Here is a 26,011-nt window from a genome sequence, read left to right as displayed (position 1 = left end):
TGTCAATCGTTTGGGAAACGTTAATGTACATAATTTTAGCTTTTGAGCAAAACGCTGTAAACATGCACTTCCCGCCTTGCAGGTGTTGTTACCAGAGGCGGTGATAAGGGGCGCATATGCCCCCACTTTTTGCACCTGCTCGCCTCCTAATGCTAGACCTTATCTTCCAAGAGAAAATAAACTTTCTTTGTTCACCTCCTAGTTTTGGCATCCAATCGCCGCTACTGTTTATCGACGAGCATTTAAGAGGTTCCATGTTCGATTCCCGGTGGAGGCATATTGCACAGCAGATCAGATTCCTCTTAAAATTGTTGATTTAGTCACGAGCATTAAGTACATCTCAACTTTGTCTCAGTGGCCGAGCCACTACAGGGTCGGTGATTTCAAGGTTACGGAAAGGCATTGGAAAGTGGTAAGCGGGCACAACAGTAGGTTGTGGCTTTTTTCAGGGTCTCCTGCCGCCCCCTTCTCCCTCCCTCTTGTATTGCAGCGTTTCATCAACCCGATGCGCAAAGTACCTATACCAGCGATCGAACTCCGAACCCACTGATTACAAGGCGGCGTCAGCCACGACACTCTTGGGAGACTGAAAATTATTTTCATATTGCACAAGAAAGAATATTACAATCTATTACACTCTAGAAAATGTATATGGAAAAATCTCTCGAGTCACCGTGGCGCACTGGTTAGCACAACAGCGTGCTAGGCCCGCATGGGGTACCGGGCATGGGCGCTCTTTTTCGAGTCGCTTCATCAGTTTCATCAAATGGTCACCCACCATCATCGTCGCGATTAGCCAAAAGTGGCAGAAAACTAACGCTAAGTAACAATAATTAAATCAAATTAGTATACAGTCCAAACACTCCAGTCGTTGCCTTTGAATGGCTCGATAAGTCGAAGGTGCCAGGTATCTCGCAGAACGACTAAAAGCGTAAAAAGACAGGGGTGGTTCGGTAGTCAGTAGAGACAATGAATGGCATGGTATGCAAAGAACTCTGTTTCGTATCATCGTCGAGCTTAAGCCTGCATTTTTTTTTCACTGGCCGTTTTGAAAACAATACCTTTATAGCTTTCTCTACTTGTGATAATCTTGTGAAATACACGACTTGACTGGTTCACACGCCGTTGACAATGCGTTAAAATGTTACTTCCTTCTCTACGTTTGCCTCTGTCACTCTCTTTCTCTCTGTGGTGTGGCACGTGTGTTGTGTGTGTTTTACAAGCATATCCCAATATTCCGTATGAATTAGGCCATTAAAACTCTTTTCTTTAACGATGATAACATTAATGAATTACTTTGATAGAGCATTATGTATAATTATTGATATTGTTGGGAGTGTAGACACGGCTTAATGTTTTTCTTTCATGTTTATGTCCATGTGCGTTTTATTTATACTTGTGTCGTTTATATTTATGTTTATTTGTAATGCATATATATCCTGTCGTAAACGCAACGCAACCTACGAAAATAAACCTTCCAGACAAACATCTTTAGCAGTACCCCCTAACATTCAATAGTTAATTTAAGAATTGTATTCAATCATTTATTTGCATCCAAACAAGAAACGAGTTAAAATAACTTTATGTAGAAAGGATTTTTTTGTTTTAAAAAATGCAAGAAACGGAAATTCAAATAACTAATTAAAAATATTTTGCAAGAAGACAAAATGCAGGCTTTCGTAGGAAATGCATTGTAAATGGCAAGACAAGTCAATGAAGTTGTGGGTATTTTGAACACTTACACCTGTGCTACCACCTAGCGGAATTTTCAGCTTACGTCCGAACCTAGCTCGGCACACACACCACCTGGATTGCTGGAAGGAGAAGTGTCGTTCGTATCTGGCACACGTACTTTGGCTTCACATTGTAACAGGCACGGTAAGTGCTGATCTGTGCAAAATGCGGAAAGTAGTTGTAGTATAATCGATACACGCTAAACAATTCAGTGACAAAATGTGAAAGAGGTGCGGGTTGTTCGAAGAGTGATTTGAGTTTTGACGTTGACAGAAAGATAATTCGTATTTTGACTACGTACAGTCGATCCATTACAGTAAGTGTTCTAATTGGGTAGAATGAACCTGTATGCTAAAGTAATACAAAGTATATTATGTGTTCGTGCTCAAGTTCAGTGGTATAGGAACAGAATGCATATGGTTGCATTATACTATTTTTAAACTTTTCAAAGGAAGGGTCAAGAGTTCCAATTGCGTAACTGAGGATTGGGCGTTAGGTAACTACTGAAAATGTGTATAAGTAAGTTTGGAAGTTTTTAGACTAAACGTATGCCTTTCTTTAATCTCGCAAAGTGTTACTTGAAAAGTTAATTGTGCATGTGACCGCGCTCTGAAATCTCGTAGCTTTACTTTTTCACAAAAGTTGCTCACGTGCAGGAGAGGAAGAAAACTGTCGAAACACATATCTGGAAACTAATATTACATGGTACCACTATAAGCTAGTTAAAGCGTAATTATATTCCCAAGAGCAACATACCTGACCCTCCTAGAATAAATCGTTCTACACAACACTTTGTAAGAGGTCTAATTTGAAAACTTGTTCATGTTAAGAATCCATTCATTTAAAAAATCAGTGTGTATAATTGATATCGGAATTTCACGATCTGAACTTGAGCCGTCAAATTCATTGCTATTCTCGCATCTCTCGTATTATAAGAAGTGTTTTGATTGTACTGGTTTTGTTTGTTCATGAACCTTGCATTGTGTAAAACCGTGAATGAACAAATTAATAGATGCGATGGACAATTTACTGGTAATATTTATGCATTCTGCTCTATACATGTTGTACTCAACCGCCTGAGAATTTATTAATAGGTATGTTAAATTATCAGCCTTGTACTACTTCGAATTCGAGTGGAGCTACTTTATTAGGTAAAATTTTAATTTAACCCCTTGGAGAGAGTGGCTAATCCGTGGCGGGTGGAGCTTGTTTTGTGTTCTGTCCATGCGTGTTTACTGTCCATGCGTGTTTATTATCTCATCATTAATCTAAATCATTGTCGCGATTAGCCAAAAACTGGCAGAAAAGCAGCGTGCAACACAAGTTAGTGGAATATTTTCGGCATTATTGTGCTTATATTTATCAATTTAAATTTTGTTCGTGGTTTTAGAAGCTGAAATTTTGATTGGTCCGGAGAAGCTGGGCTACAACATTAATGAACACAAAAGTTGGAACGACTTAATCTGACCGGACCCCTCTGATTTTCTTATTTGGCATACTCACTAATTGAGGCCTCCTAATCGCGAATCTGAAGTTAAAAGTTGTCGGAAACGTTTAGAAATTGCAAAATAAGCGAAAATAAGGCGTTAGTTTTCGGAATGGAAAGTCTATTTTCGCGAAATTTGTTTCACAAGGAAATATACCGGGTGGTCCACAAGTCCCGGAACTGTCACATATCGTGAGAAATACACATCGAATCGGAAAACTAAAAAGTACGTGTTTAATAAGTGAAAGAAAAATATTCACTGATATCACACTTGATTCCCCACCCCTGCCCCCTGGGGGTGGGGCGGGGGCAACTGTGGAATTTTAAATGGAAACCCCCATTTTGTATTGTAGAATCGGAAAGAGGACTTCTTTCAGAGTCCAACGAGCTATCAACCATCCTCTAGCTCAATTAGAAACGGAGATATGGCGATTTTAAATTCTGAAGAGGAAGAAAAAAAAAAAATCATAAAACCCAAAATTTTTTCAAAGGGACGCTCTGCCCCTAATTGAGCTAGTGGAAGCGATTGCAGATTATCGGCTCGTCACGACCTTTGGATAGGGTATATGGAAGGGGGGAAGACGTGCAGATTCCGAATCTATAATCTCTTAATTCTAGCTCAATTTGAGGCAGAGCGTCTTTTTTTTTTTTTTTTTTTTTTAATCGCCATATCTCAGTTCCTAATTGAGCCTAGGAGGATTGTTGATAGCTCGTTGGACTGAATGAAGTCCTCTTTCAGATTCTACAATACAAAATGGGGAGTTTCCATTCAAAATATCAAGTGTGATATCATTGAATAGCTTTCTTTCACTTATTAAGCACGTATTTTTTCGTTTTCAGATTCGATGTGTATTTCTCACGATATGTGACCGTTCCGGGACTTTGGACCACCCGGTATATATTCCTGATACACCAAATTTTAACTGTTTGCCTAACCTAACCGAAACTAACCTAACCACACGTCAATGGTTCGCAATTATTTTGCAATTTCTAGAAGCTTCAGACAAATTTTAACTTCAGATTCGTCATTAGCAGGCCTCAATTAGTAAGTATGTCAAATATGAAGAAAATCGGAGAGGTCATCTTAAGTCATACCCAAATGTTAATATTGGTAACACTTTCAATTAGTCAAGACGAATTTCTTAATTTTACAGAAGAAACTACTTACGCAAATCACTTTCTGTAGCATTGTTGAAGTTCCCGAATGTATTTTCTGTCATAGTTTCATCTTTTTAGCGATAATTCAAGTTTTTATGTATAAAAATATTGCAATTGCCGTTGCTTCCATGTACGAACCGGATGTTCTGTGCGCTTGATGACGTAACCCCCTGTCACTGTTTCCAACCACCCCGTGTTTTTTCAAGAAGATGACGTGACCCAAGATTTTAGCTATGCTTGCCTAACCTAACCTTCCCGTGAATGGTTCGTGGGGCTATTCGGGAAAAAATAGAAAATTAATAACACGGAAGTAGGCTTTTTTTTTTTTTGTTTAGGAGGCTGGAAACACTGCATCACTCGACAAAATACAAGCACGACGCGCGATGATCCAGAACGCTCGCGCCATATTGTCTCACACAAGCGAAGAAAACTAACAATAATTACTCGTAATATGAAAAATTGAAATTATTTTCGTGAGAAATTCATAATTACACCTTATAGAATGTTCCGCAATGCAGAATAAGTAAGTACCAATGTTAAAAAGGACGAAATAAATGAGTTAAAGGTGTTTTGACTAAACGAAAGTAGTACCTATACAATTAACAGTAGATAAATACCCACACGCATATAAGGTTACGTAATCTAAGGCCAAGTCTTGGGATTGATTTGAAGTTTATATATATATCACTTTGAGGTGCGATTGTACAATCTTACATTCCCACCTAAAATGTCAATCTCAATGCAATTTTTTAAACTTTCAGCCACGGATGGAGTAACTGTTTGTCTTTAGTAACGAAACTGAACTAATTTTGGTTCCTCATTTTCTTTATTTTTTATTACTCTTTCTTCCATGGAAGGAAATCTTTAGCCAGATTTTTGCAATATCTTTAACTAAAAGTTCACTATTATTAAAATTCTGAGAGAATGTTATGCTTCTATCGCTAAAATTGTCACTGATTGTACCATGAGTATTACCGTGCAAATTGTCTATTACTATGTTCGTGCACTTTATTTGGCCCAATAAGAGCTTCAAGAATTAAAAGAACTCAAAACAAGCTCTTGACAACTTCTGCACCAGCATACATAAAAATTACAGCGCCTTGAATAACGTAGTGTGGAAAACGGCACTGTTCTGCGCGCTCTGGCTGGTTCCACTCGAAAATGATCCGCTAGAGGCGCTGGTGTTGAACCCGGTGCTTGGTATTCGTTTACTTATAATGGAAGTAAATGGAGTTTTCGCTGCAACGTCTGATTCTTTTACATGAAGCATTTCTATGAATGTGATAATTGCTATGATATTTGGTACAGTGGTCGCGAAGATATTAACGAACATTCTAGACAGTCGACCACGTCCTGTTATCGTCATACTTTCGTTAATAATACGGGAGAAAAAATACGCGTGGAATGCTCTTGGCAACTAAATTTTTGTGTATGAATTAGGGTCATTATTATTATCATAATTTCTTTTAAAGATATACACACTGAAGCATTTGTATTTTCGATATTTACTGTCTCTTTTCTTCCGCTTTAAACTAATCGCGGCGATGATGATAATGATGATTCCATGAAACGACAAGGGGAACCCCACAAAACTTTCTTAGTGCCATCGACATGAGTGTAAGGAAACTTTCAAACCAATGGGACAAGCGACACGGGATGTTCACTCTGTCACACTAGTGACACACACTTCCAGACTGTAAAATAACATTCATTGCGCATGAGGGTCCAAACAGCAAACGACACGTTCATATGGTGTATTCGCGTGCTACTTGTTACTTCGGTCGGGAAGCTCCTTAAAGGAAGGGTTCCGAGACCGAAGCGACGCGCTACAGAGGGAGTTCCCAACTAAGTGACAAGCGACATGGTGCCTTCAGTCTATTAGCAAGCGTTGCTTGCGAACCACAAATAGGCGACACGATAAACCGCACATTACAACAACAGATCTAGGCGACACGTGTCGCTTTGTCGCTTCTCCGTCGCTCAAACTGGGCCATTTCCTCAATAGCTTGCAACATGTTGCCGTGGTTTGTTGTTCGCGCATACGCGATGCAATGAGTGTCTTGCTTTAGTGAGATTGCGTACCAAAGCGACAAGCGGCACGCGACACTTATCGCTTGAGGATTTCACCAACCGAACGCTGGTCTGTGCTTCCCGTCATAGCGCTACGATGTGAAATGTTGCTCTTGATTGGCTCCTTTCCAAGCAACATGTCACTTCGGTATGAAAGTTGCCTTGGACCGAATGACCCGTGTCGCTTTGGTGTGAAATCCTCGTATCGTTTGTCGCTTTGGTGTAAAATCTCCTTTAGGAAACGGTGCAGTCAGAGCTTGTGTCCCTACGGTTCGAAAGGCTGCATTGATTACGGACTGCTCGCTTCCAAGCGACACTTGTGGTTTGTCGCCTCGGTATGAAATATCTCAGGATACTATTTATATTCTAATAACATAGAAAAATAAAACTCTAGTACACAATCCAACACCTGACGTCCGGAATCACTTTGCGATGTTTCTTCTTGTGTTACGCATGCTATTTATTTATTAATTTTATTTTACTTTTCTTTCCAAATTAATGCCGTTTCATGACTGCAAATCACTCCACAAATATAACGGTTTCCATCAATTCACGTACCGCCTTTCAAGACAAACAAATCTACATAATATATTCCAAAAACTAACAAAGCCGCATTACTTTCATAAGAAAATTAGCACCGACATTGATCGCACTGCCATCTGTGTTTCTCATCCGTCTGGGGAACCAGTTTCTTGGGTCGTTTTCCACACTATGTTATTCAAGGCGCTGTAATAAAAATCCATCGCTTAAAAACACACAGGATGTAAGAGAAAAATTAATGAAAATAGTCATGGACAATTTGCACGGTAATACTGTGGATCCCACTGTATCCCAAGTGTGTTACTTTCTACACCACGTATAACGTAAGAGTATGGCCGCGTCCGAATCTGCAGCAGATGTCACCCAGAGCACCGTTCCATCCGGGGACTCAGCCAACCTCCGTTGTCGGAGGCAGACGTGGAGTCGGAGGGGAGAGCAGAGAGGCGCGACAGATGCACGCTTGAACTCGCTGTGGCCCTCCGCTTGGCATCCATATTCTAACTTTCACTTTGTACAGACAACATTTACTGATTAGACGATGTAAAACTCAGTGATCCTTTAACATTTTGCCGATAATACTGAATGTAGAAAAATTGTAAATGAAATAGCATGTTATATTTTTAATGAGTAGTAAATAGGTGGAAATCATTGTGATGTTTGTTTGGCGTCTGCCTTCTGCTTCTGCTTCCGTGCGGTGCGCCTGCGCCCCAGAGCGCGGTGGGTGAAGTTCGGCCTGACACCTGGCGGGAAAAGTGACAACCGTACTATTTATACAAGGGGATATGTAGTAGTGATGGGTCATGGCAGTTCCTTTTCGGGAAGCAGTTCACCGGAGCTCGCTCACCGAAAGGAAGCGTTCACTGGAAGTCATTCAAAGGAAGTACGAAGCCATGGAGCATGCTTTGCTCTCGGACGAGGCAGTTCCTTTTAGAAAGGCAGTTCACTGGAGCTTCCTCGTTGAAGAAGTCGTTCACAGGAGGAGCTACCATACCAACACAGCTCGAAGTTGGTTTCGTTGGATGGAGGAGGGGATGTGGGATACTGCTTCTGGAGTGGGTGAAAATAATTACAGGGGAGGAATCCGCCTTCGCGCACATATTAAACAGCTATAGGAAACAATGTATCGACTGACCGACCGAGGTTCGGGAGCTGCTTTCAGGGTGGGGGGGGGGGGGAATGAAAATACATTTTAATGGATAATTGAACTTTAGCGGACAAAAAGTCCTCATCGGAAAGGAAAAGTTGGACAAGTTATATTCTCCCCTCTTCCTTTCCAAAAATGAATTCCTACCCCTTGTTGTCGCAGTGCATTACAGCGCCTGGTGATAGATGAGGAAAAATAATTGTAAATATTTTAAACATGGACGTTCGCTGTATTTTTTTCCAGGGAAGGGCAAACAAGGTATTTTTCCAAGGTGTCAAACGAGGCATATTTTCTTCCAAAATAGTATAATCTCCTAAAAAAAACTTCAGTTTGAAGTTAGCATGCACCTGTAACGCCCTTCTAATAATTAACAAATTGAGATGGAAATGAAATTATACGTATGTGTAAAATGTACAAATTGTAGGTTGAAATTTATTTTCTATTGTAGTCGTTGCCCCTCCCCACCTTTTCAGACTTTCATGCAATTAAATGACTACACGGTCAGACCAACACCCGTAAGAGAATGGAAGAGAGGACGCTAAACCTTTGAACTACGAAGAATAGCATTCGTATTTTTCAAGCTCTTTCCGCCTCCCCACTTTTACTTTGAGATAATGGAAGAGCACGGAAACGGAACGTTGTCGTAAGTTTGATATGATGATCTTATATCTATCAAGTTCCTTCTACAGTTCCTTGCAATGCGAGTTGCGAAAACATGCCACAAAAAGGGTTAAAGGTAAATTACTTGCCCATCCCTCCCTCATTGTTGAACTTCTGCAGCATTACTGTAAACAGAGTTGCACGCATAGCTACGCGGAAAACCGCCACTATCAACAATCGGCAACAAAAGACGGGACCTCGCGCGCTCTCTCTCTCGATGGTTCGTAGGAGTGAGTCATCGACTGTGAGCGTTGGCAACATACAAGCAAAGCTCACGACTTCCGAGGAAGTGCCACGGGTCATGGCAGTTCCTTTTCGGGAAGCACTTCACCGGAGCTCGCTCACTCAAGCAGCCATTTCAAAGGAACGAACGAACGACTCCTCCCGATGTTGGTTTCGTGCAGCTGAAGTGAAGAGAGTGGGGGAGGACTTGCTGGAGTTAGCTTGAGTGAAAAGGATTAGGGGAGAGGGAACTGCGCTTGCTACTCGACTTCCCACAAGAAAACCAGAGAACATACACAGCAGTAAACAATACACGCAAAGCTCACGACTCCTGGAACGAGGAACTACCACAGAGGAACTGCTCGTTCACTCCGAAGGAGCGAGCACTTCACAGTTCCCAAGAGGGAGTAGTTCAAAAGGAACGGTTCGTTCACGAACGACCCATCACTAATATGTAGATTCGGACGACTTGGACGTGACTTCGACGGCACTAACTTGTGTTGCACGCTGCTTTTCTGCCAGTTTTTGGATAACCGCGACAATGATTTAGATTAATGAGATAATAAACACGCATGGACAGAACACAAAACAAGCTCCACCCGCCACGGATTAGCCACTCTCTCCAAGGGGTTAAATTAAAATTTTACCTAATAAAGTAGCTCCACTCGAATTCGAAGTAGTACAAGGCTGATAATTTAACATACCTATTAATAAATTCTCAGGCGGTTGAGTACAACATGTATAGAGCAGAATGCATAAATATTACCAGTAAATTGTCCATCGCATCTATTAATTTGTTCATTCACGGTTTTACACAGTGTAAGGTAATTAATTTTACTTCCATAGTAGGATTAAACATACTGTGTAATAAGTTGTAATATACTGAGAAATTCATCTTCCGAGTGTAATGCACGAATATGACACTTCAGAAATCACTTAAAAAAGTAAAAATCACTGAAAGCTCACACAACTGAAAACACTTTTCCGGGAGAGGGAAAAAGTCTAAACAGACCAAAGTAGATCCTTCACTCAAGTAAAGGGAACCTGGCACATGGGTTAAATTCAAGTTGCAACCCAAACAAACAAATGAGTTATGGCCCACATGAATGACTCAAGCAAGCCATGTCATATTTCTATCTTGAAGCCCCATATTTTGTCACGTGTTGGAAAGCCTTTCAAAGGTTAATATGGTGTCTATGAATTTATGTGTACGTTGGAAACTGAAAGGTGATCTTAATTTCAGTATTAATGTCGACAATAATGTAAACGAAAACAACGTGTATTTGCGACAGCACTAATGTTGCTCACAACAGCAGCATTGGAAATAATTGTCAATTATTAAATTTAAGTAATTTCAATTCTATTATAACAAACTGCATGAAGTTCATATTTTTACTGAATGGAAATAAAATAACTCGAAAACTTGGTGGTGATAGCCGGAATGCTGCGGTGAGTCGGCTCAAGATGGCCAGACAACGTCTCCTTACTTCGCGCGCGGTTCAGGTTAAAAACAAACTCCAAATGCATGGAAGTAATATTTCTGGGAACCTTTGAGTGGTTATAAAAAAAATTTCATTATTTTCTCCACAACTTTGTCGCTGGAAGTTTTTACAGAACAAAAAATGGCCAGCGACGACATTTTCTACTGCACGAATATAAAAAATCTCCACATACTTTATTTGAATATTTTTTAATGCGAATATGCTTTAAAGTATTCATAAATTCTGAGTACCACCATCACCTATGGCAATTAAAAAACAGTGTCTATTTTTTTAATAATGAATGCTTCAATTTTACGGCATGTTTCAACGTTAGGAATGAAAACAATGTAAAAATTGTGTTTTCACGGAAAATTTGAGTTTTTAATTTATCTAAAATTATGTAAGCAAGTTACCAGTTTTTTGTGTTCACCATCGTATTCTCTACAAAATTTCCTGCAAAACTGCAGGTACCGATTTTACTTAAGCTAAATTTGTAAATCCAGAAATTTCACAACAGCGCGCTCGTATTTCCCATAAGAAAAGCATTGCCCATAAGAGCCCATTGTGTCTTCTGAACGTGAAAACGACTCTAGACAACGCCGCACGTCTGATTCGCTGGTGCTGTTCAGCCGTTCAAGGCCATATGCAGGAGATTTGACGCGCACTTGGTCTTTCTTCTTCCAGAGCATGCAGTTTAGCCAAAAGTGGTAAAGAGCGAAATAAAGTGAACCAAATAAACTTTTATTTTATCTGAACTTTATAGCCTGCACTATTACACATATATAACCTTGAAATAATTGTTAGTTCGATTGTCTACGCTTGACAAATAAAACTAGATTTAAATTTGTCAACCACTGGATGTAATGAAATCTCGTGATTTCCTCAGGCCAATATTACTGTAAATTAACTTGATAAGTTCAGATATTCACTGCTATGTTACATTTTGAACACGAAATAAATTCCAATTAGTACTAATCGAGAAATCTGTGCCTATATTATACTCGGAAAACTGATAACTCTGTTTAATAACTTTAAACTAGTGAATTAGTAACAGTTTTAAATTGGCTAGGTACAGTGCCGGATCTACAAATCTTGCCCCCCCCCCCCCCGCAAATATTACCAAAGGCCCCCTTTACCTACCTACCTTTACACACATACATACATTATATATATGTGCGTATAACTCTCGATCTCATGTTGACAAAGTCGCATAAAAGGACCTAGAGGGTGATTCAAAAGCCCTTAACACCCACTATAAAAAGTAAAGGAGTTAGGTTGGGTACAATTGGTCATGATAGAAACAGATTAGGGCTAGGGGAACAACATTGGTGTGTTTCAAGCTGACGTCCGCCATATTGGTGGCCACCATATTGAATTAAACTCAAAATTTTTAAATGGGAAGGGGGTGGTGTGATTATATATAATATATATACACACACACACACACACACACTGTTTTCTCACACCTGGAAAACGATGCATTTGTTACAATCATGCAGTCTTAACTTTTTCCTGGTTAAAGATAGGTTGAAGCCTTCACCACTGCATTTCTCGTGAAATTGTAGCCTGATCTGATTCTAGTTTTGACTGCCACGCGGGAACTCGGGGTGGGTGACCTAAGGTCGGAATTTTTCCGGCTTTGTCCGGATCTAGGGCCAACCCAGCCTCAAATCAAATGGTACCCGGGGGGGTTAAGGCGGCCGCAGTGTGATGCGGATCACATCACTTACAATATGGCCGATATTGAAAATATGTGGGGCCCACATACCCTAAATGTGCCTTCATAGCACGGTGCTATATGCACAACAAACTTTATCTTTACCTGTATATATTGTATTCGTTTCTGTACCCCTGAGTAACTAAGTTTATTTTTAACATACCCACATACGAACCCTCTACTATGTCAATGGCTGAGGGCCCCTAAAGGCTTACTTGTCTCCGGGTCCCCCTTCCCCACACTGCGGGGTTTTGCGGCTTGTAGATTCCGCACTGGCTAGATGTTGCAGTGGGGTGTGAAAGGTGAAGCTAACAATTGGTACTCCAGAACATTACCATTCGTGTGTTCCTGGCACTAGGCCTAGCAGTGTTAGTTTTTGAGAGAGTTACTTATATTTAGAATTTCTGGAGATAACCTCACTTCCACGTAGCACACTCCAGTAACTGCAATGTTGCAGACCAACGAGGCTCTGGCGCCTGGACTGATGGCCAATATAATACTCTGTGAGGCTCGTATTGTCAATATATTGCGATTCTCTTCATCAATCATCATTCATCCTCATTATCGTGGCAGAAAAGTAACTTAAAATAAACCAATCAAAGTGAGTTTAATAATAAATTTCACACATATAAATTGAAAGCTGGCTGTTGTCTTCCACTGACAAAAAAATTTAACACAATTTCATCTAATTATAATTAACCTCGTAGTATTTTTATAACATTGAGGTAATTAGGAGTATATCATTAGGCCATACTTATACCGCGTTTGTTAGAACCTGTTCCGTTTCCCGCCTTAGCGATCGCTCAACAGTTTCGGTGCTAATGAGAAACGAGGAAAAAATCGTCTGCTGGGCAGCGAGGAGCGAATAGAAGCCAGAAGAGAGGCGCTTACGTAGACACTGTTGAGACGTTGCGTATTTTAATTGGCTGCCTGGCTTAGACTTTCCCCAGCACGGAGAAAAGTCAGCGACCAGCTAGCGTGGGAACCGGGACAGGTTGTAACAAACGCGGTATAAATATTTTTAAGCGAACCATAATTTTTTTAAGTGCTGTTGAACTAAGGAGTTGTGGCATGTCCAGAATGATTGTGTGGGGGGGGGGGGGGGGAGGGGTGCTCTTATGTTAAAAAGTATTCTAAAATTTGGAGCACATGCAGTGGTGATTATGGCGATAAGTGTTTTAATACACGTGCCCATTCTTTCAGGTAAACTAACCTTTGATTCAAGATGTTGTAAAAACCCCGACTAAAAGAAACTTATCCATTCGTAAACTTACAGAAAATTCATTGTAAAAGTAAATGCTAAGTAATTAAACTGGATTGGTTATTAGTTTCAAATAATTGCCTTTACCCAAGGGGGAGTTTTAATGTGAACCTATAAAATCCTACGAAAATACTTATTTTTAAGATTTTATCCTTGCTTAAATGAATGTGTTGTTCAGAGGCAAGCTTCAAAACTCTGCAGTCTGCATTATTTGATAATTTGTTTCAAAACAGTGCTTTTCTTCTGCCAATACGCCTGGCATCATCTGATACATGAGAATAAAAGTAATATTTTATTTTAACAAAATAATGTCTGCCTACAATGTAACTACATAGCTTCATGATCATTTAATTTTAGTTCTCAATGTGGCCATGATAACGTACAAACTTGAAGAACACCGGATACTTTCTTCTAAGGAAAAGAAAGTTATAACCATTATGCGAGGCTATATCAAAAGTCTCCAATTAGTCGGGTCAGTCCATTATTTTCAATCCCTGTCCCGACATTTTTCGAATTGCAGTCTTAATTAGATTTTTTAAAAAAACTCATTGACATGTTCATTAGAAGAATCGTTGTCAATCAATACGTATCCTTTAATTTAGAATTTACTTTCCAAATACAGAATATCATGGCTGTTCAATGTTGCTGGTATAAGAAAATAAAAGTGAATTGGAAAACATTAATTTGAGGAATACAGCAGTCTACTAATTGAATACTTATGTGGTCACCAGAACGTCCGTAGGTTTCGATTTTTTACTTCGCTTTTCTACAACTTTCGACTAATCGCGAAGATGAGGATGAGTGGTGATATTGAATTCATGAAGGGACACTCAACAAAGATCACCCATGCCCAGACAGGGATTCGTACCCAGGACCTCTGTCGTCGTAGCGCGCTGTGCTAACCACTCCGCCGCCAAGGAGGCTGGCAGAACGTCCTTAGGGCACGTCTGCAGTGCACGACAGTGTGAAAGTTCGGCCAAAACCGGATCCAGTGTGACCATACCCTTAACCTTAGGTAATGCACCCGTCATATAACTACCCAAGCAATATTTTGGTCTAATGGACCTACTAAATTGCTGACATCGATATAAATATGTCCGTGAGACATTCGATCTAAAAATCTTTCTCATAAACTTGTAATGTGAAAATAAGCCTATGAGCTTTCACGAAGAAGTGACAAGCGACACTTGTTACTTGAAAACTGGCCTACAGAAATAAATGCAACCTTTTGTACCGCTCTGTCCTGTCGCTCTGACTTGGGGGAGGGTCAACGGGGACGGCGATCGCCTCTCCCAACTGCCAGGATATCTGATGGGGATGGATATATATTAATATGGTTAATATTTTTGAAGACTAGTGTGTTCTGTTGTCTATCAATCAACAGGCTCGAGAATATTTTGTTAAAGTTTAATCTCACTTTATGCTCGGGGGGGGGGGGGTCCGAACCAAGTGTCCCAGAAATAATATTGTTAAATTAAAACAATTAAATTATAATTAAACTAAATATTAACATATGTAACTTTATTTATACTGAATTTTCATTATTACATGAATACTTAAAAAGATGGTAGGGTCAAGTGCCCATATTTCGGATAGGTTCCTAATTTCGGATACCAAGAAATTTCCACCTTAGAACAGCAGCGCCGAAGGGCAGATAGTGCCAACTAACATGCTACTTCGTCCCAAAGTTTCACCCTTGTGCGTGACCTTGAGCAATGTTTCTTTAGTGTGTGGCTGATATTTCTGACTTTTCCGCAGTTTTGATGTAATATTTCACCATCCAAACTTAAGGCCTACAACTGGAAGATTAGTATTTACTCACTTCTGTCTAAATTTTATATAATCTCGAGAGATTCAGCAAACATTATTACGTAGTTTGTCACATTATTTCAGAGGGAGAACGCACAGAATCGCCATATTGAATATGCGACTGGGTTTCCTAATTTCGGATGCTACACGGGTACCTAATTTCGACTATCCGAAATTGTGCACCCTCTCCAAATACTCATTAGTAACCCTATCCGAAATTAGGAAATACCCTATCCGACATTAGGAAACCTTTTTGTCAGACTAAAAATATGCATACAATTCTTTGTTTCATAAAATATACAAAGTTTTTCTTATAAATGTTAATATAACTTTCAGAAACATTAATACATATATGTTCAATGTTTATCGACACATTTATGGCTTATTTTGTTTACATTTAGGTACTGAAAATCTAATTTGAAATTAAGTATCCGAAATATGGGCACTTGACCCTATAATATAAATATAACAGCATATTTTTATCTAGTTTGCGTGTACTTAATATCGCCAATTTTGTATAAAAACAAGGAAATTAATGTCAAATAGACATAGGATTGAATATTTATAGAATAATAAATAAATAGAACAAGAAATTAACTTAACGCTTGCAATTTTATTCTTTACCCAGATGTCATCCGAATCTGAAAACCACGATGAACTCACCGGCTCAGAGAATGAAGATGAAGAGACTCAGGAAGAACAAGAAACATCTCCTGAGAATCAGAAGCAGCAGCCAACCAGCTCGAAGATCAGTAAGAAGCCAACATACACTCACATGGTCACCGCTGCTGTACAGGAGATAGGAGACAAGAAAGGGTGCACCGTGCAGCAGATACAGAAGTGGATTGTGGGTAAGTTGCAGTCCTTTGAAAAATTACTTTGAAAGTAATTTGTACAATTTTGTTTTGTGTGCTGTATTCTTGATGAGATTATAGAATTACATAATAAACCCATGACACGACAGCCCTCGAAGGGCCTTGACCTATCTCCCTACTACCAGTCTCCCTCCCACAATCCGACCCAGAGGTGTGGAGATCTTAAACTGGTAATAGGGTGGCGTGGGGGTCGAATCCTCAGTCATTGTAGGAGATATCAGTGACCGGGTTGAACTACTCACCCGTAAGTCCCCAATTTTCTCACGATGGTGGGTTGCAACTGGTCCTATACACAGGCCGAGAACCGAGGTGGACTCGAAACAATGTCCTGCAGTCTGAGCCCAAAGTGCAGTGCTTTAGACTGCATGGCCACGGAGGAGGACAGAATGACTGTTATGGCAGGCGGCCAACATGCTGGCAAGGGAAGTGGGGAGTGGGGAATAGGCAGCAGTGCAACCAGACAACAGCAGTGGTGCAGAGAGTTAGGACGTCGAGTGGATGAAGTTCTGCGAACACCTCATTCTACAGGCTGCATTTCTTATCTTGCTGGATTGGTCTCTTCCATGCTCTTCACTTCCCTTGCCAGCATGTAGGGCACCCACTGTAAGGCTGGAAAATAGCTTTAGTGCCTAGATAATCCAATATTCATATGAGGCAAAAAAAGTTCCTTCAAATCACTGCTCACATAAGTGAATTTGTGAACGCAAATGCTACAACGCACTGAAGCAGAACACATTTTGTCCATTTGTTTAAAGTGAAAAGTCTAGTATTTTTCCCTAACATCATTGTTACTCTGCAGGTCTGTACTGAGCAATGAAAGTACAATATTGATATTAACTGTATATCCAAATATTCATATACTGTAGTTTTAATTTTTTTTTTCTTTGCCTATTCAGATATTACCTAGATTATAGTCTTTGTAATCTAAGTACTCTCTCCTGTCCATCTCAAAGTATCTGGTCTCTACAGTATTCACAATAATTTGAAAACAGTCTTGGGAAGATATGATCAAATTGGAGCCTCCGTTAATTTGTCATTGTGGGATCAAACCTCTGTGCATCTTAGGCATTTTCACGTTAGGCTAGTGGTGGGAGCTCATTTATCTTCAGCATGATTATTTCCTTCATATTTTCGAACACTGTCAACTGTCTGTGGTTGCAGTGGCTCAGTCAGTAATGCATCTGACTACCATGCTAAAGGTCCCGGGTTCGATCCCCGGCCGGTTCAAATCCGGGAACTTTTCTAACGATGGAAGCGGCCCCGGCACCCACCCAGCATCGAATGACATGGGTACCTGGGGGAAACCCTGGGGAGGTAAAGGTGGTCAGGGGCGTGATGCTGATCACATAACCTCTACTCACGACCGGATCAAGAAAGTGTGGGGCGTTACCCCCACACCCCCTAAACGCCTTCATGGCATTGTGCTAAGCACAGGGGAGCACTTTACCTTTTTTTTACTGTCAACTGTGTTTTCAGAGGGCATATCACACACTAAAATAAACATGTAAACTACCTTGGATCTGTCACAATCTTTGTTCCCACAAAAAATATTTTTTAAAGAAACCAGTAAACCATTGAACATCTCTCAAACTGGTGTAAGAATGTTCTATTTCCGCTCACCACTGGTGGTCATGTAAATGGTTCTATGAAATTTCATGCACCAGGCCATATTCCCCTCCATTTTGTGGGCCCCTTTCAAAAGTGTTTTCCCAGTCTGTAACCCCCAAGATGCTTCCCCTTAAAGCAGAGCCTACTTAACAATGAAGTACAAAAGACCGAATGTAAAGATCTACACTTCAGTAGGTTTACCAGATGTCCTTCTCCCAGGCATGTCCTAAATTTTGAGCATCCCAGAATTTAAAGAAAATTCGTATTTCAAGTCATACTAGGGACACATATTATTTCAAGTTATGTTAAATGCTGAATATTTCATTCTCAGCATATGTAGAGTATTTTCATTTTGGTCAGTTCAATATGGACTGATAAAAAATTTGTATGTAAAAAGTTTAGTACTGGTTCAGTGAGATTTCAAAAAGTTTTGACTGTTCAATTTCATAAGTATATTTTGACTAAATCTGAAATTTTGAGGAACTGGCTCCTCCAAGAAGTAAGACTAAAAACATGTGTAGCAAGAAGTGTGTTGTTTAGTACTAATTAAAAGTTTAGAAATTTTATATTTACGAAATCATGAAGAAAAATATTTTTAAGTAAAAATGTCAATTTTACATAACTTGCTAATGTGCTCTATTTGCTGCAAATGATTGTCCTATATTTTAGAACAGCAGTAACCCTACACTTGGATGCTTGTAGAAGTGATACTTTTTTATATTCAGGGTTCCCACGTGAACTCTAAATGTATTTTCGCTGAGTTTTCAAGAATCTTCAGTTTTTTCTGAGTAACTAGTACATTGCTATTTTCAATTCATATGAAAATTGTCTCCTCTATTTCGCCTCACAGCCATACCATCCCACCTTTATTTTTAGTGATGGTACAGATTAATTGGTCTCTATTGGTATTGGACCCGATATAGTAGCATGTACACCATAATTATTGTGGATGATCTAATTTTTATATTCCTTACACTTAATAAACTGAAATTCACTTTGAGGTCAATCATTAAACTTACTTTTCGGTGTCATAATGAACCAAGCTGCTATCTCACAATGTGGAAACTTTATTCGAATATGGAATATGTTGAGAAATGCTCTGCAATATAGAACAAATATGTAAAATGAGCCAAAACATAAAATATGTAAAAATATGGAAAATAAAAACTGAATTTTTCAAGTGTCATGATGTGCAAAGATAATACAAAATATAACTGATTCAGCTTCATACATAAATATGTATTTACATATAACTCCATTCCCTGTAATCAGCTTACTATACAATGATAGAGAATCTTAACTGAAATCAGCACTGCAGATGGAAGAAAAGTATCATTACTATGTAGAGAGCATTAAATGAAGTGAAAGATCTCTGCAGCACGTTCTTGTAACTCTGTAAATCTTGTATTATTGAGAGGGAGCAGTTCAATACACAGATTGTTGTAAAATTAACATTTTACAATTACATTCATGCATTTAAGTAGAAATAATGTTCATGAAAGTATTGTATTAAGAATTTCCACTTTCCAATCAGATTCCTGCACATTAATGCATCCCAAAGAAACTTTTTTCGTACACTGGGACAGATGATACCATTCCGGGACTGTCCCGAAAATTCCAGGACATATAGCAAACAACCCTAGTCAATTGAAACTTCAAATGATCAAAATCTGAAAACTGTTCACAACCTAAATGTTGACTTGATAGCAATTACAGAGATTTCACACCGAAGTGACATGACACACCGTGCTTTGTTTCACCTGAGTTTTGTTGTTCGCATATGTGCAGTGAATGCTTCACCCCAACGAGCTATATTTAAAATCTAGGAGAGAGCCCAAGTGATGGCCTTACAACATGTTTGAACCTCTTAATTTGTTGATAAAATAAAATATTGATATGTACAATGTTTTAAGATTTAATATGGTTTTCTCATGGACATGCCTCTCCAGAGTTTCAATAACTTGCACAAATTTTACGTGATTTACATATAGCAATATCTCTTAGGTTTTTTCGTGTAACTAATAAACTGATTAGTGCAATTATATCTGTATCATCATGCGAACTAAGCAAAGAAACAAGCGTTGCTGGCTTCATGTCACTTGCAGCTTGTCACTTCGATGTGAAACTCTCGTGTTTCCTTTCGTTTCGGTGTGAAATCTCCCTACAATTTGGAATTTCAAGAAACTGATTAAATTTTGAAGAGATTTCCACTGATCCCGAAGGAAGGTGCACTCCAATTCAAAATGATTGTGAATGCCTAGTCTACAACCTTTGCTTATAATCACTTGCAGATCACTATCCAGACACCAACCAGCAGAGGATGAAGGGGTATGTAAAGAAAGCAATCGACAAGATGATAGAGGAGAACACCATCACTCAGTCATCCCAGGAGGGTACGGTGAAGAGATTCAAGGCCATCAAAGAAAAGAAACCAGCCCAGAAGGCTACAGCAGCCAAACAAGCAGAGGAATCCTCGTCGAAAAAAGTTATGAGGCAGAAGCAACCAATGGCCTCTAAAGAGAAACCAGCCGCAGCTCTGAAGAAGACCAAAGTAGCAGCTAAATCTGCAGTTGCAAACAAAGATGAAGCCAGTGCCACAAAGGTTAAAGCAATGCCTAAAGAAACTCGGGCTAATGCGAGAATGGCTGCCAAAGCTGGCAAAGAAAACCAGAAACCATAGTATCAGCCTACCTGCAGAATTTAAGATATTGCATTATCCTTATCATTAAGTTTTAAAACTTGCGAGTTTTTCTCTATCTTATATTTTACTTCTATTAAAATCAGTGTTTTAGATCTATAATTTAATTAAATTGGCACAGTTACAAATTTCACTGAACTTGTGTAGAAACTCTACTACCTTTTCAATAAATTTCATGAATGCCTATTGTATATTTTGATAAATGAATAAATTTTTATATTGTCAATCTACATTCTAAAGCTTTTTCTTTGTTCCTGTAAGAAGTGTCTTATGCTACTCCCTCAATCAACAAACAAAATAGAAAAATAGGCACTTACAGCAGATGTGCTCTCAGTGGTGAAGCGTGGTGTCACTGGAAGGGTAGGCACAGGCGTGTGCGTTTGTTATCTGTGAGACTTTTTTAAAATATGAAAAATATAACCTTTAAAGTTATTTTTGAAAACAACATATTCTTGCATCTATGAACGTACCTGAATAGTTACTCTTTGTGCTAACTTGTAAATCGTATTTCTTGATTTTATTGTAAATCAATGCTTTAGATGCCATTCAAGTGGCTGTCCTCAATTTTCCGATGCCCTTTCTTTCTGTGCCCAAAAATAGGCTTGTTTATGTAGCATTCCAGAGTATTAAGTCATTATTCCCAATGCTCACAATAATGAAAGCCGGCCCCCGTGGCAGAGTGGTTAACACATCGCATTATGACGCCAGGGGTCCTGGGTTCAAATCTCAGCCTGGGCATGGATGTTTGCGAGTGTGCATTCATCAATTTCATCATCATCACTCATCCCCATCTTCGCAAATTAGCCAAAAGTAGCACAAAAGCAAGGGATCAATTCAAGAAAATAACCCCCCCCCCCCTTCCTGAACTTTCACTTTAAATTAACACTGAAACACTCCATACGCTACTCCTGTCTAGAGGCAGAATGGTCAGGTAGTATTAAATTTGTCCCTCCATACATAAATATATGAAATATGAAGGGGTGAGTAGGTGTTCTGTAACTTCAGCTAACCCCTGTCTTGAAGGGATTGTTCATCACTGAATATGCTAGATTGTTCATGGAGCATACAGATAAGTGTTCAGAAGATTGCTAAAAAGTGTTCCATGGCAAAACAACAAGCAAACTAATCTTCTGGAAACGGGGGAGGGGGGGGGTAATGGGCTAGTAGTATCGACCAATAATAGAGGTGGTTCAGCCAGTATTCAGAATATTATTTTTATCAATTTTTTTTCTTGCATCCTAAGCATTTTTGAGGAATGGATTTATACATCCACGGATGCAAAGATTGTCAGCAGATTGTTTTGAGTTTTGTTTCAATTCTTGATGCTGTTATTTACATAAAACAGAATAAACAAGGACTCTCACCAGTATAGTGCTTTAAGTGAAAAATGATAGCTGGGAGATATACCTACAGTTTAGAATGGTAAGACATACAGCACAGATTCACACCATGAAGCCTGATGTTCACGATTTTAGACAACCATCCACTTTTCAGCTCCCCTTTTGCTGGAACGTTTAGCTTGTAATGAACAAGTCTAGAAGTGGTAGGTCAAAGCACAGAATGAGAACCGTTGGTTTAAGAAAAATATTTAAAATGGTGATACATTGGGTGTTCAATATTTTCTTATTTCTGAGCTATTGTAAGAATATTTTCTTCATTAGCGTAAATATTTTATGAAGGTAAAATCTTATTTGCTTCTATAATATTTTAGTACCTAAATTAGTGAGAAACCACTTTAAAATCAATCTTAGAGGTGTGTGGATACTTCACTATATATTCGTAGAAATAAATTTCATATATGTACAGTTTTACCCCATTGAAATTAATGGCAGGGATATTGCTGTGCTAAATTTAACCTTTGGAAGCTGTTACATAAGTTTAACTGAAATATTCTAAAGTTCAGGATTGTAGAAGCAATAAGATCAACCTCCTTTGTGATACTATTCATCCACCATTACACAATTTGTTGTTGGAGGGATATATTGAAACTGCTTATTTGGACAAGTTTTCTCAATGATAAATGCATAAAGTAAAAATGTTTCATTCTGTATACTTACTCTCTCTCTCTCTCTTTTTTTTATACAGATTTCCTTTAGGTCCATCGCAATGTTATCCTTCAATCTTATCCTTCCTACAGGTCTCTGTGAACTCTTCTTTCCTCTCCCACTCGTGCCACATGGCCTGCCCACCCAAGTCATCTTGATTTAATTATTCTAATATCCGAACAGGAATACAAATTGTGCAGCCCTAAATTATGTAACCTTCTCCACACACCTCTCCCCTCATCCCTTTTAGGTTCAGATATTTTCCTAATTTTATTTTTCAAATACTCTTAATTTAAGTTATTTTAATGTAAGGGACCTAGTTTCACATCCATATAATAGTACAGGCAAAATTAATATTTTGTATATTTTAACTTTTAGTTTCTTAACATTAAATGAGAAGATAAAAGTTTATGGAGAGAAGTAACATGCATTTCCTAAATTAAGTCTACTTTTTATTTCTAATATAATTTTCATTTTTTAGTATTACTCCTAAATACTTGAATTTAAAAACTGATTCAAACGAATTATCAATAATTACATTTTGATTATTATCTAGCACTTGGTTTCAGCCTGTAAGCATATATTTAGTTTTCCCCTTGCTAACTTCCAAACCTATCTCTGCTGCTTTGAAAAATATTTTAGCATTATTCTTAATTGTATTCATATCCCCTAGCAAATCTGCATATGCTGAGTCAGACCATTTAATTTTAGTCCTTCATTAGTTTCTTTTACCTTCCTAACAGCATATACAGGGTGATTCAAAATGAATAGTGCAACTTTACACAGTTATTAGGGCTCGGATAATTATGCATATGCAAATGCATGTTTAAGGACCTTTTCCAGGAAGTAGCGGTTGACGTGCCACTTCCACCATCTCCTGTGGTTGCTAGATGGGGCACGTGGATTGAGCCTGCTGCATATTACGCAGACAATTTTGAAATGGTGAAACAGGTTGTTGATAAGACTTGATGCCCAGTGTGCATCGGAGAGGCCCAGCGAATACTTTCCACAGGGAATTCGTGAAGATCTGGCCTACATCTGAGCTAATTTATCTTGCCTGAAATATTCCATTTGTCGATTAGAAAACAAAGGGTTACAACTTCAAACAAACATCAAAATTATAGAAGACATTAAAGAGGCCCTCACCCAGGTTGAAGATCCTGTGTATGTACAGAAATTGGATGCAGTATTGAAAAAGAACAGTGGATATACAACAATGGTGCAAGTTTGCAAAATTCTGCATGCAAATGGACAACATGTGGATGATCTGGAACTTGATGTGTCGGACTTTGTTGCCCTAAAATACAGTCCACTTGTATCTTGTGAAGTTTAACATGTGTTTTCTGAATATAAGACTATTCTAGCTGAAAACAAGAGGAGTTTCAAGTTCGAAAATTTGAGACGACATGTTATCAAATGCAATCATGATCTTGATGTGTAATGTATTGTTTTATTTAACGCAGTACTATATTAATTGAAAAAAATCTGTGTAGCGATGAGCATTCAGAATAATGCATATTCATTGCCTGGCATGTATGGTTTTTAAAGTGCATATTTTACACGTTTTTAGTGCATGCTTGCATGCATATTTTCAGTTTTTTTGGTGCTTAACTATCAGTCCTAGTTATTATTATTGATGTTACTATTTATGATAGAAAATTAGACAAGGTATCAATATAAAGAATATATATGACTCACATTCAACATGGGAACCACGTGTAACGTTGAAAAGGTTCAAACGATAATAAAGTACTTGCTATGCACAAGACAGCAAGTCGTCGTCAACGGTATTGAAGCCACTAACAATTCACTGTTGTAACTTTGGCAAATCTTTTGGAAGGGTGAAATATATATGCATTACAACCAAAAAGCATGCGGAAATGTCTTTGCACCATTGTGATTGAATCAGTTCTGGATAGCTCCAACACACAATACACCTTCTACTGGTCATTAGCCATTTTGCAACACTGGCGATCCTGGTGGAGCATCGGCTAAGCAGAATAAGCCCGCTAAGTGGGAATAAAACTTCGGAGTTTTTCTTTATATTGATGCCTTGTCTGATTTTCTATCATAAATAGTAACGTCATAATAATAACTGTAAAATTGCACCCTGTATTTTAAGGCAAAATTAAAGAGCAATGGAGATAATGCATTCCGTATACTGATTTGTTAATTTATTGAACTTGTATAGTTGAATTGTACAACACAGAATAGAAAGTGTGTTCAAAATGGAGGGGACTGCAACTTTCTTATGTCAGGCCTGGGCATTATTTGCGAAATGTGCTCTTAAGCACATGCACAACCCAGAGGGAAAAAGGTTACAGTAGCATTGTAAGAGGGGAGGAGAGGGAGCAGCTTTGCTAGTGATTTATGCAGGAAATCACCTAAGCTGCTATGAAGCTACACAAATTTACACACACTGAAATTCAAAAATCACTCGATTGCACTATGATTAGATGACTAAACAAGGGATAAAACTGGGTAAAAGTACGGCATTAAAAAAAATTCAAATTTTGAATTATTGGAAATTTTGTTGATGTTTTGAGGAAGTATTTAAGGGGTAGGTCAGGGAATAAACCAGAGCAGTTAATTTACCAGTAATTCAAAATTAACCTGTTTTTTGTAAATATATATTTGCCCTTTTCCGGTTTTTCTGGTGAACTGGTTAGCGCAATGCACTACTGTATCCTTGATAAAATATGCATTGCTATATTTGTATAATTCATATTTTGTGACTTTTGTCGCATGTGGCTAATCATGATGATAAATGTTCAGTAGATGAAATTGGACTCATGCCCAGGCCAGGAGTCTATCCTGGAATCTTTGGTAGCAAGGACCACTCAATGTAAACCTTAAGCATTATTAAATTTTTATGAACCTTTGCACAAGCAAATATTTCAGACTTGGATATTCTTTGAAATGTGGTGGGAAGTGACTGAAGACTTCTATGGAGCTATTTTCTATGAATTTCCAAAATTGAAGCATTAGTTCCAATTGCAGCATGAGAATCGCTATCTTATATTGGTGCTATTTTAACTACTGAAGATGCAGAATCGGCTTCCGGAGAGAAGTAGAGCATTGAGCAGGTTCTAAACTCCTTCCTTGATGTCATTGGATGACACCTGTAGCCCATCAGCATAGATTGGCTACTCATCCAACCATGGTGTTGCCGGGATGTTTCCAGATGTTTAGAATCCAGTCCCAGTATTGCTTTTGGACAAGGGCTGACTGGAATTCAAAGTAGCAGGTATTTAATTCATATCCTCTTGTCTTTTGCCCCTGTTGATACATTTATGAACTTATTATTTATTGAAGTGTTCTGTGAAGAAAGTTGAATTCATGATTGACTCCATAATTTTATGAGGTTCATTTGGAAAGTAACAGCCATTATGGTGTGGTGCTAGTAGTAGTGGGCAGAGTGCAACCGTTGTGATTTATTTAGCTTCCAGCTGTACTAGTGAGAGTATTGTAGTGCTGCGCGTGTGCTGGTTATAACGTCACAT

The 26,011-nt window shown here is 38.7% G+C and overlaps 1 protein-coding gene across 1 annotated transcript; it reads left to right on the top strand.

The window, feature by feature from the left end:
• The first annotated feature begins 1,952 nt into the window (after positions 1–1,952).
• Positions 1,953–20,689, top strand: LOC145992725 (uncharacterized). The gene is made up of 3 exons (XM_083129110.1): positions 1,953–2,050; positions 15,911–16,133; positions 20,057–20,689. The coding sequence occupies exons 2-3, from the start codon at positions 15,911–15,913 to the stop codon at positions 20,443–20,445; spliced, it is 612 nt and encodes a 203-aa protein (XP_082985236.1). The 5' UTR covers positions 1,953–2,050; the 3' UTR covers positions 20,446–20,689.
• The last annotated feature ends 5,322 nt before the right edge of the window (positions 20,690–26,011 follow it).

The sequence above is a fragment of the Lepisma saccharinum genome, chromosome 9 (assembly GCF_977018435.1).
Source record: "Lepisma saccharinum chromosome 9, izLepSacc3.1, whole genome shotgun sequence".
Classification (NCBI taxonomy): domain Eukaryota; kingdom Metazoa; phylum Arthropoda; class Insecta; order Zygentoma; family Lepismatidae; genus Lepisma; species Lepisma saccharinum.
The sequence above is the reverse complement of the archived record's forward strand: the minus strand, read 5'-3'. Positions and strand labels throughout refer to the sequence as shown.